General features: G+C 36.6%; 1 protein-coding gene across 1 annotated transcript in view; it reads left to right on the top strand.

Annotated features, from left to right (window-relative positions):
* Nucleotides 1-11,260, top strand: part of vstm4b (V-set and transmembrane domain containing 4b) — a gene marked incomplete at both ends in the record, with an annotated part of 30,041 nt that extends 18,781 nt beyond the window's left edge. Inside the window, 5 exons of the mRNA XM_080748355.1 lie at nt 2,069-2,134; nt 3,666-3,786; nt 7,976-8,067; nt 9,374-9,438; nt 11,135-11,260. Of these exons, the coding sequence (XP_080604481.1) occupies nt 2,069-2,134; nt 3,666-3,786; nt 7,976-8,067; nt 9,374-9,438; nt 11,135-11,260 (470 nt within the window). The remainder of the gene's footprint in view (nt 1-2,068; nt 2,135-3,665; nt 3,787-7,975; nt 8,068-9,373; nt 9,439-11,134) is intronic.
* Between the last annotated feature and the right edge of the window lie 1,088 nt (nt 11,261-12,348).

The following is a 12,348-nucleotide window of genomic DNA, read 5'->3' as shown; positions in this document are numbered from 1 at the left end:
TGTTGTGATAGTATTGTGTTAAATAGATCTATGGTGTGATAGTATTGTGTTAAATAGATCTATGGTGTGATAGTATTGTGTTAAATAGATCTATGTTGTGATAGTATTGTGTTAAATAGATCTATGGTGTGATAGTATTGTGTTAAATAGATCTATGTTGTGATAGTATTGTGTTAAATAGATCTATGTTGTGATAGTATTGTGTTAAATAGATCTATGTTGTGATAGTATTGTGTTAAATAGATCTATGTTGTGATAGTATTGTGTTAAATAGATCTATGGTGTGATAGTATTGTGTTAAATAGCTCTATGGTGTGATAGTATTGTGTTAAATAGCTCTATGTTGTGATAGTATTGTGTTAAATAGATCTATGGTGTGATAGTATTGTGTTAAATAGATCTATGTTGTGATAGTATTGTGTTAAATAGATCTATGGTGTGATAGTATTGTGTTAAATAGATCTATGGTGTGATAGTATTGTGTTAAATAGATCTATGGTGTGATAGTATTGTGTTAAATAGATCTATGGTGTGATAGTATTGTGTTAAATAGATCTATGTTGTGATAGTATTGTGTTAAATAGATCTATGGTGTGATAGTATTGTGTTAAATAGATCTATGTTGTGATAGTATTGTGTTAAATAGATATATGTTGTGATAGTATTGTGTTAAATAGATCTATGGTGTGATAGTATTGTGTTAAATAGATCTATGTTGTGATAGTATTGTGTTAAATAGATCTATGTTGTGATAGCATTGTGTTAAATAGATCTATGGTGTGATAGTATTGTGTTAAATAGCTCTATGTTGTGATAGTATTGTGTTAAATAGATCTATGTTGTGATAGCATTGTGTTAAATAGATCTATGTTGTGATAGTATTGTGTTAAATAGATCTATGGTGTGATAGCATTGTGTTAAATAGATCTATGGTGTGATAGTATTGTGTTAAATAGATCTATGGTGTGATAGTATTGTGTTAAATAGATCTATGTTGTGATAGTATTGTGTTAAATAGATCTATGTTGTGATAGCATTGTGTTAAATAGATCTATGGTGTGATAGTATTGTGTTAAATAGCTCTATGTTGTGATAGTATTGTGTTAAATAGATCTATGGTGTGATAGTATTGTGTTGTGTTGTGTTAGATTGCGACCGTAGGTCGCATTTATTACCAAAACCTCCACCGGCTGTCTGTCCGTCAGTGAGTGAGTGAGTCAGTCCGTCAGTCCGTCAGTCCGTCAGTCACATGTCACACGTCACACTTTTGCCCTGCTCATATCTCCGCAACCGTTGCCCCGATCCATGCCAGATTTTGCACACACACTCCTTGCCTGCCAAACTACAACCCCCGCTACAACTACAACCCCCTCCAGGGACCCCCAGGTCCCTGGGGGACCCCCAGGTGTAAAAAATGACCAAATGTGCAAAAATGACCAAATGACCACCCCAACGGGGCTGCTCACGGGAAATTCCTGGGGACCACCCACTCCTGGTGCTCCAGAACGGATGCAAAAGTGGTGGCGCCCCCAGTGGAGTACCCCCTCCACTGCAGCTCACATAAAATGCCGTCACTCGGGCTAGGAGTGTCCGGGAGAGCCGGGGCCCGTACCTATTTGTCCGCCAAGGCAACGCGGAGACCCCACCCCTCATTTCTCACATGGCCCTCTTCTAGCGCCACCTTTTTTTTTTTGCCCTAAAATCACGCAAATCGCTACACAATATGTCTACACTCATCCCATCAACATCAATCTGTCCCATATAGCGCCACCTTCAGGCCGATTTTGAAAAACACATTTTTGGACACTGCTCCTACAGATTTTGCCCTAAAATCACGAAAATCACTACACAGCATGTCTACACTCATGTCATCAACATGGATCAGGAAGATTTTGGAAAAACACATTTTATCTCCCGATTAGGGAGTCTTACTGGTAGTATTTTGTGTAGCCTAATACTATGTGTTGTTGTGTTTTCAGTGATAGTGTTGTGTGTAGTCTAGTTGTCTTGATGTTGTGTAGTTGTGTTGTTGTGTAGTTGTGTTGATGTTGTGTTGTTGTGTTTACAGTTCATGTCCTTAAAGCCACCGAGGTCAAAGAGGTCACAGAGGTCAACCTCTGGAGTCTGTTTGAAGGTAAGTTCATCCATCCATCATCCATCATCCATCCCTCCATCCATCCATCCATCCATCCCTCTATCCATCCCTCCATCCATCCATCTATCCATCCATCCATCCATCCATCCATCCATCCATCCCTCTATCCATCCATCCCTCCATCCATCCCTCCATCCATCCATCCATCCATCCATCCATCCATCCATCCATCCATCCATCCATCCATCCATCTATCTATCTATCTATCTATCTATCTATCTATCTATCTATCTATCTATCCATCCATCCATCCATCCATCCATCCATCCATCCATCCATCCATCCATCCATCCATCCATCCATCCATCCATCCATCCATCCCTCCCTCCCTCCCTCCCTCCCTCCCTCCATCCATCCATCCATCCATCCATGTAGCAGCTAAACGGCTTGCAAGATTCTGTGCAATCTCTTCTACTATCGCTAGTCGCCAAATATGGCGAAGGCGTTGTTACTTGTACCCTTGAAGGGTGTGTGGGAGATGGATATTTGTCCAGGTTTTGCTGATTATTTACAACACTTTGTAATATTTGTGCCCTTGTTCTGTATCTCTTATTGGACATAAATAAATGATTAAAGTCGCTGCACACTGCTGTGTTTTTTTCCAAATATTGGAGTGAATTTCAGAGCATGTAAATAAAGAATTCAACCTCACGTTATGTCAATCACATTTGCACACTGCTGCCCGTTTTATATTTATTTTTGCACCACAGGGTCCCCCCCTCTCTCTCTCTCTCCTTGCCGTGAAAAACACATTTCGCAACGACAACGCTGGTTTGCTACAGCGTGCAACCAGCTTAACACTTTGTACGCCACGGGGAGCCCCTTAATATTAAAACCGTACTATATCGGACTTCCTAGGGGGGGAGGGGCAGCCGCGACGTCTTTTCCCGTACTTTCCCGTATTTACCGAAATAAATGATTTTCATCCGAAAATCGGCAATCGTCTAACCTTCCCTAGTCACCGCTCGTCCATCGGTGGCTCGTGGCTGCTCTGACATGAAACAGAAGTGACTCTCATGGCCTCTCCTTCTTCAGCCTTCCTTCCTCCCACCCACTTGTTGTTTGGACGTTAGCACTAGCAGAGCTGGAGTGCTAGGTGCTAGGCTATCCAAAGTGGACACATCGACTGTTCAGTCACTCCTGGACTATATGCATGGATCGTTATGCGCGCGGATCGCGCACGCGAAACGCACGGGGAGATCGATGCTCGGCCAAAACCACCACTTTATCCCAACGGAGATCGAGAAAATCACGGTGAGCTAATGACCTGGAAAAAAAAAAAGAAAAAACAACGGCGCTGTCCAAGAAGGAGGGGCGGCGGGCTCATGTTTATAAACATAATATTATGTCTCAGATCACAATACAATAATAGAAATTTCACGGCTAATCTACCAACAACCATTCTATTTCGGACGGCAAAGGGTTAAGTGTGTGTGTGTGTGTGTGTGTGTGTGTGTGTGTGTGTGTGTGTGTGTGTGTGTGTGTGTGTGTGTGTGTGTGTGTGTATCAGATGTGTATGTGTGTGCAGTGTGTGTGTGTTGTGTAGGCTTGGTGTCGATGCTCATTTTCTCGGTGACGGTCACCTGCCAGTACTTGACCCGGAAGCACTCGCTGAAAGGTCAGTGTCAAAGGTTACTAGGTAGATCCCCCGAAACACTTTAAATACATTTCAATTTCTCTCTGTCTGTCTGTCTGTCTGTCTGTCTGTCTGTCTGTCTGTCTGTCTGTCTGTCTGTCTGTCTGTCTGTCTGTCTGTCTGCACTTACCTTAAATATGCTCATGTTCACTCTCTCTCTCTCTGTGTGTGTGTGTGTGTGTGTGTGTGTGTGTGTGTGTGTGTGTGTGTGTGTGTGTGTGTGTGTGTGTGTGTGTGTGTGTGTGTGTGTGTGTGTGTGTGTGTGTGTGTGTGCACAGATCAGTACCATCTTGTGCAGGTGCCACAGAGCAGGTAACGTTCACAGATAAATAGTGTTTTAATAACACATATTGTGGTCGCAGTGAACTACTAGTAAGATGCTTCATATAAATAGTGTTTTAATAACAGTTAACTACTAGTAAGATGCTTCATATAAATAGTGTTTTAATAACAGTGAACTACTAGTAAGATGCTTCATATAAATAGTGTTTTAATAACAGTTAACTACTAGTAAGATGCTTCATATAAATAGTGTTTTAATAACAGTTCACTACTAGTAAGATGCTTCATATAAATAGTGTTTTAATAACAGTTAACTACTAGTAAGATGCTTCATATAAATAGTGTTTTAATAACAGTTCACTACTAGTAAGATGCTTCATATAAATAGTGTTTTAATAACAGTTAACTACTAGTAAGATGCTTCATATAAATAGTGTTTTAATAACAGTTAACTACTAGTAAGATGCTTCATATAAATAGTGTTTTAATAACAGTTAACTACTAGTAAGATGCTTCATATAAATAGTGTTTTAATAACAGTGAACTACTAGTAAGATGCTTCATATAAATAGTGTTTTAATAACAGTGAACTACTAGTAAGATGCTTCATATAAATAGTGTTTTAATAACAGTGAACTACTAGTAAGATGCTTCATATAAATAGTGTTTTAATAACAGTTAACTACTAGTAAGATGCTTCATATAAATAGTGTTTTAATAACAGTTAACTACTAGTAAGATGCTTCATATAAATAGTGTTTTAATAACAGTTCACTACTAGTAAGATGCTTCATATAAATAGTGTTTTAATAACAGTTAACTACTAGTAAGATGCTTCATATAAATAGTGTTTTAATAACAGTTAACTACTAGTAAGATGCTTCATATAAATAGTGTTTCAACTCATACAGTGCCAGGCGACTTTTAGAGCAACTTTCTCACTATGGAGTTCCCTGCCAAGCGACTTTGGGCGACTTTTACTTAGAAAAAAAAAAAAAAAGATTTTTTTTTTTTTTTTTTTTTTTGGGACCCAATTTAATCTAGTAAACATGATTTCAATCGCGATTTTGCATGTTCCACCCCCCATACAACCCCATCTTTCAAACATGGCAGCCATTTTTGTTTACATCTGAAGAAAACATTATGGCTGATAAATCATGAATGCCTGAACGGATTTCCAATCTTTTTTTTTTGTTTGAAAGCTGTGAACAGCCTGCACAAACATGGTGCATGATCTGTGCATGGGCGTGCATGATCTGTGCACTATAAATTACATGGGAGTCTATGGAGGCTTCTGGCACTAGTGCCACTCGAGGGGCATTTTAAATTGGCAGTAAGTGAGTTAATAACAGTTAACTACTAGTAAGATGCTTCATATAAATAGTGTTTTAATAACAGTGAACTACTAGTAAGATGCTTCATATAAATAGTGTTTTAATTACAGTGAACTACTAGTAAGATGCTTCATATAAATAGTGTTTTAATAACAGTGAACTACTAGTAAGATGCTTCATATAAATAGTGTTTTAATAACAGTTAACTACTAGTAAGATGCTTCATATAAATAGTGTTTTAATAACAGTTAACTACTAGTAAGATGCTTCATATAAATAGTGTTTTAATAACAGTTCACTACTAGTAAGATGCTTCATATAAATAGTGTTTTAATAACAGTTAACTACTAGTAAGATGCTTCATATAAATAGTGTTTTAATAACAGTTCACTACTAGTAAGATGCTTCATATAAATAGTGTTTTAATAACAGTTAACTACTAGTAAGATGCTTCATATAAATAGTGTTTTAATAACAGTTAACTACTAGTAAGATGCTTCATATAAATAGTGTTTTAGTAACAGTGAACTACTAGTAAGATGCTTCATATAAATAGTGTTTTAATAACAGTTAACTACTAGTAAGATGCTTCATATAAATAGTGTTTTAATAACAGTTAACTACTAGTAAGATGCTTCATATAAATAGTGTTTTAATAACAGTGAACTACTAGTAAGATGCTTCATATAAATAGTGTTTTAATAACAGTTAACTACTAGTAAGATGCTTCATATAAATAGTGTTTTAATAACAGTTAACTACTAGTAAGATGCTTCATATAAATAGTGTTTTAATAACAGTTCACTACTAGTAAGATGTTTCATATAAATAGTGTTTTAATAACAGTTAACTACTAGTAAGATGCTTCATATAAATAGTGTTTTAATAACAGTTCACTACTAGTAAGATGCTTCATATAAATAGTGTTTTAATAACAGTTAACTACTAGTAAGATGCTTCATATAAATAGTGTTTTAATAACAGTTAACTACTAGTAAGATGCTTCATATAAATAGTGTTTTAATAACAGTGAACTACTAGTAAGATGCTTCATATAAATATTGTTTTAATAACACTTATTGTGACCGCAGGTCGCAGTGAACTACTAGTAAGATGCTTCATATAAATATTGTTTTAATAACACTTATTGTGACCGCAGGAAATCACACAGCAAATTAATTCCGTTCTGCTTTTTTCCCTTAGGCGTCTTACTGGTAATATAATATATATATATATATATATATATATATATATATATATATATATATATATATATATATTAGTGTTTTAATGTTGAACCATCAGGCTGAGGCAATGAGTGTTACATATAAAACTATATCTCCCCTTTAATAATACCAATGTGTATTGTGTTTTATATCATGCTTATCGTTGATTCGTGGCCTTTACGAGGTACAGCTTGTAAGCATTGGGCATTCGTGTGGAATGAGCACCACAGCCAAACACGTGGGAAGCACCGACCCGACATTTGCCAACATTCGGTCCATTATATTTATATCCCCCCTTTAATTATGCCAAATGGTATTTTGTTTGATATCATTGTTATCATTGATTTGTCACCTTTACAACGAGGTACAGCTTGTAAGGATCTGGCATTCGTGGAATGAGCAACACAGCCAAACATGTGGGTAGTGCCCCTCCATAAATGGTCAAAATGGCCAGGCAGGCCTGCAATACTGTTCTTTTGGTTGGTGCATTGAATGATTGCACTCTCCCACAGTAATAAGGAAAAGAAAAAAACAACACTTATTGGCCATTTTTACACTTTGTTAATGTTAAGCTCAGTGTCAGGGAAGCCCAAAACGAGAGTAAATGCCAGCAGAACAGTATTTTGGTCGGCAATACCCACACGTTTGGCTGTGTAGCTCATGCCTCGAATGCCCCATGCTTACAAACTGTACCTCGTTGTACTAACTGGTATTATTAAAGGTGAGATATTAATTGGACGGAAGTCAAGTTTCCTTTATTTTTGTGCTGAGTTTACTGTATATCATCCTGTATTGTATAACACATATTCTAACCCCCTTATGCCCATATATGGAGATAACCCTAACACATATTCTATTCTCTGAGGCAGTGGGTCTCACTGTTACATACTGTATTGTATAACACATATATCTATTCTGTTACATATATGTATTATATTCTATATCTCCGTTCATCTCCAGCTCTGCCTCAGAAAGAGGGGAGATATCATAATATACAGTATATATATATATATATATATATATATATATATATATATATATATAATATATATATATATATATATATAATATATCATATATACTGTATATATCATATATACTGTATATATCATAACAGTATATATCATATCATACTGTACACTGGTGGTAACATATATTATATATTGTTCAGTTCATCTCCAGCTCTGCCTCAGAAACAGGGGAGATATCATAATATACAGTGTGTATATGTATATATTATATATCATATATACAGTATATATATGTATATGTATATATTATATATCATAAATACAGTATATCTCATATCATCTGGTGGTAACATATATATTATATTGTTCAGTTCTTCTCCAGCTCTGCCTCAGAAACAGAGGAGATACCAGAAGAAGAGGAAACATCAAGATGACCTGAGACCACCTGACCTCCCTGTTAAAGGTACAGTACCTACCTACCTACCTACCTACCTACCTACCTACCTACCTACCTACCTACCTACCTATCTACCTACCTATCTACCTACCTACCTACCTACCTACCTACCTACCTACCTGCATACCTACCTACCTACCTACCTACCTACCTACCTACCTATCTACCTACCTACCTAAACCTACCTACCTACCTACCTACCTACCTACCTAAACCTACCTACCTACCTACCTACCTACCTACCTACCTACCTACCTACCTGACACAGGAGGGGACGTGTGGACTTTGATTGATTGAAGACTTTATTAGAAGTTTGCATAGGAAAAGGTACAGTTTCATGACGGTACAGTTCACTGGTACAAGGTCTACTAAAAGGAGATCCATGAAAAGACTAAGCTTATTTCCACAGGAAACCATTTAAGTATCTCATATAACATTGAATGACAGACGAATAGAACACAGTACTATGCAGTAGATATGTAAAGAAAAGAAAAATTAGAGAACAAAAAAAAAGAGTCTAAACAGTAAGTAAGTAAGTATAAAGAAGGGGCAGGGGACCAAGAGGGTGATAGAAAGAGGGCTCATTAGACCTGTACTTCCCGTTTCTGCGTGACGTACTGTAGGTGGATACCTTTTTAGGAGGCGGAAGCATGTTTGGAGTCTATTAATTTACAATGAGAGAGCTAACGTGAACACAGAGCAAAATAATAGTTCAGAAGCTATAGTCAAAGAACTAAATATTGGACCCTTTCATCACAAGCCACATAAAATTAACAAAATTGTCATACTAAAGTGGCTTTTTTCATCGACACAACAAAGGAGAAAATCAACTTTATTATTGCTCTTTAGCTGTCCCAGCAACACACTCTCGTGGGATCTATAGCACCAGTAAACAGGACGTATGCGAGATTTGCAGCCCACTTGCAGTCCAATGAGGTTGAGCTATCTTCATTAATTAAATATCTTTGGTGTGGATTCAGGAGGCCATTATGGAATCTGTAGGATAGGGGGGTGAATACATTAGAAGGATTCAGGAGGCCATTATGGAATCTGTAGGATACAGGGGTGAATACATTAGAAGACGCGGCTTGTGATTGGCTGAACTGAAGGTCGGGAACGCACCGCTTTGTTCACTTGGACCGCGCGGAGACGTGAGTGAATGCTAACCGTCTGAAATGCTGTGTGTGTGTGTGTGTGTGTGTGTGTATGTGTGTGTGTGTGTGTGTGTGTGTGTGTGTGTGTGTGTGTGTGTGTGTGTGTGTGTGTGTGTGTGTGTGTGTGTGTGTGTGTGTGTGTGTGTGTGTGTTCACAGCACCCATCACTGACAGCGTTGGGAAAACTAAACTTTTAAAACCTCAACCCAAGAAACTTCTACTGGTGAGTTCTCTTTTCTGATTGGACGATATGTTCTACTGGTGAGTTCTCTTTTCTGATTGGACGATATGTTCTACTGGTGAGTTCTCTTTTCTCATTGGACAATATGATATTACAGGAATTACATCACAACAGAACTTTGTAGAACAGTGGATTCCAGGGACTCTAAATGGACCCTCTGACAGGGTTCAATTTGTACCCTGTCAGAGTCAGGGTTCAATTTGCACCCTGTCAGAGTCAGGGTTCCATTTAGAGTCAGGGTTCCATTGGTACCCTGTCAGAGTTAAGGTCCCAGTATATATAACCCATGAGTTACAATCACAATATGTAATATACAGTAAATGACAACAGAACTCTCTAGTCTAGTGTAAACCTATGAATTATAAAATGTCTTCCCACATGAAGAAGAATCATTTCTTTATGTAGTCATTCTTCACAAGATGGAATTCGTTCCCCAAAGAATTCCTGGTGGCTCACATCATAGACATCATCTAGTTGATGAAGACATAGAAAAGTTCATATGCATCATTCACATCATCTAGTTGATGAAGACAGACATAGAAAGGTTCATATGAACCATTCACATCATCTAGTTGAGGAAGACAGAAAGGTTCAAATGCATCATTCACATCATCTAGTTGATGAAGACATAGAAAGGTTCATATGAATCATTCACATCATCTAGTTGAGGAAGACAGAAGGGTTCAAATGCATCATTCACATCATCTAGTTGATGAAGACATAGAAAGGTTCATATGAATCATTCACATCATCTAGTTGAGGAAGACAGAAAGGTTCATGTGCACCATTCACATCATCTAGTTGATGAAGACATGGACATAGAAAGGTTCATATGCATCATTCACATCATCTAGTTGATGAAGACACACATAGAAAGGTTCATATTATGCATCATTCACATCATCTAGTTGATGAAGACACACATAGAAAGGTTCATATTATGCATCATTCACATCATCTAGTTGATGAAGACATAGAAAGGTTCATATGCATCATTCACATCATCTAGTTGATGAAGACATAGAAAGGTTCATATGAATCATTCACATCATCTAGTTGATGAAGACATCATTCACATCATCTAGTTGATGAAGACATGGACATAGAAAGGTTCATATGCATCATTCACATCATCTAGTTGAGGAAGACAGAAAGGTTCATATGCATCATTCACATCATCTAGTTGATGAAGACATGGACATAGAAAGGTTCATATGCATCATTCACATCATCTAGTTGATGAAGACAGAGGTTCATATTATGCATCGAGGGACAAAAGGAATCTGTGTGCATGGCTTCGTGAGGGGAAGTTGGCTGATTGCTACATCAATCTGGGAACTAAATCTAAATCAATAGCTTTCTTCAGCAGCCCAACAATACCCTAATTACACACCCCATACGCTCATATTGGCAATTTCCCCCCCATTAATCCCAGGCCCTCGGGATACCCCCAACTTTGATTGGCTCCCACAAAGTATGTCAAGGGAGTTGGGTTTGACAAAGTTCAGAGGTGATAGTAGACACCTTTATGAACACATTTGTGAAGAAAGCTATTGATTTAGATTTAGTTCCCAGATTGATGTAGCAATCGGCTAACTTTCCCTCACTATACAGGAATTGCAAGGCGTCTGCTAAAAGTGTAAAGTGAGTAAAGTATTTCTACTCTGATTACTCCCAGCCCAGGATAGCCGAGTCATCGCTGACCTACGCAGAGCTGGAGTTGATCAAACATCTCCCAGAATGCCAAGCGGCGAGCAGCGGAACCGTCTACGCTCAGATCCTGTTTGAAGAGGGAGCAGTTTGATGTGACACACACACACACGTGCACGCACACACACACACACGCACACACACGCACATGCGCACGCACGCACACACACACACACACACACACACACACACATACACACACACACGCACACAAACCATAGTCTATTTATCATTTGTATTGTTGTGTACTGATGCTGACATTGAGAGTAAAGGTTTACATGTAAAGATGACTTAGTGTTTTTATTGGTCTGTTCTTAATCATAATCGTTATAATGGTCCTCTGTTAATAAAATAAAAAATGTATTTATTTTAAAAACAGTTAATATTTTAAGTGTTTTAAAAGTGATGATGTCATAATGTCGCGTGTGTGTGTGGTCCAGCCTTATATGGAATGTTTATGAATGCTCTTACTCATATTTAAATATTAATATTAATGTATGAATGTTCATTATGTGTTCTTACACTCATATTTAAATATTAATATTAATGTATGGATGACCATATATGGTGTTCTTACACTCATATTTAAATATTAATATTAATGTATGAATGATCATTATGTGTTCTTATACTCATATTTAAATATTAATATTAATGTATGAATGATCATTATGTGTTCTTATACTCATATTTAAATATTAATATTAATGTATGAATGTTCATTATGTGTTCTTAGACTCATATTTAAATATTAATATTAATGTATGAATGTTCATTATGTGTTCTTACACTCATATTTAAATATTAATATTAATGTATGAATGATCATTATGTGTTCTTACACTCATATTTAAATATTAATATTAATGTATGAATGTTCATTATGTGTTCTTACACTCATATTTAAATATTAATATTAATGTATGGATGACCATATATGGTGTTCTTACACTCATATTTAAATATTAATATTAATGTATGAATGATCATTATGTGTTCTTATACTCATATTTAAATATTAATATTAATGTATGAATGATCATTATGTGTTCTTATACTCATATTTAAATATTAATATTAATGTATGAATGTTCATTATGTGTTCTTAGACTCATATTTAAATATTAATATTAATGTATGAATGTTCATTATGTGTTCTTATACTCATATTTAAATATTAAT

Source organism: Nannobrachium achirus (genome assembly GCF_963921795.1).
Source record: "Nannobrachium achirus genome assembly, chromosome: 18".
NCBI lineage: Eukaryota > Metazoa > Chordata > Actinopteri > Myctophiformes > Myctophidae > Nannobrachium > Nannobrachium achirus.
This window is presented reverse-complemented; position numbering and strand designations above follow the sequence as displayed.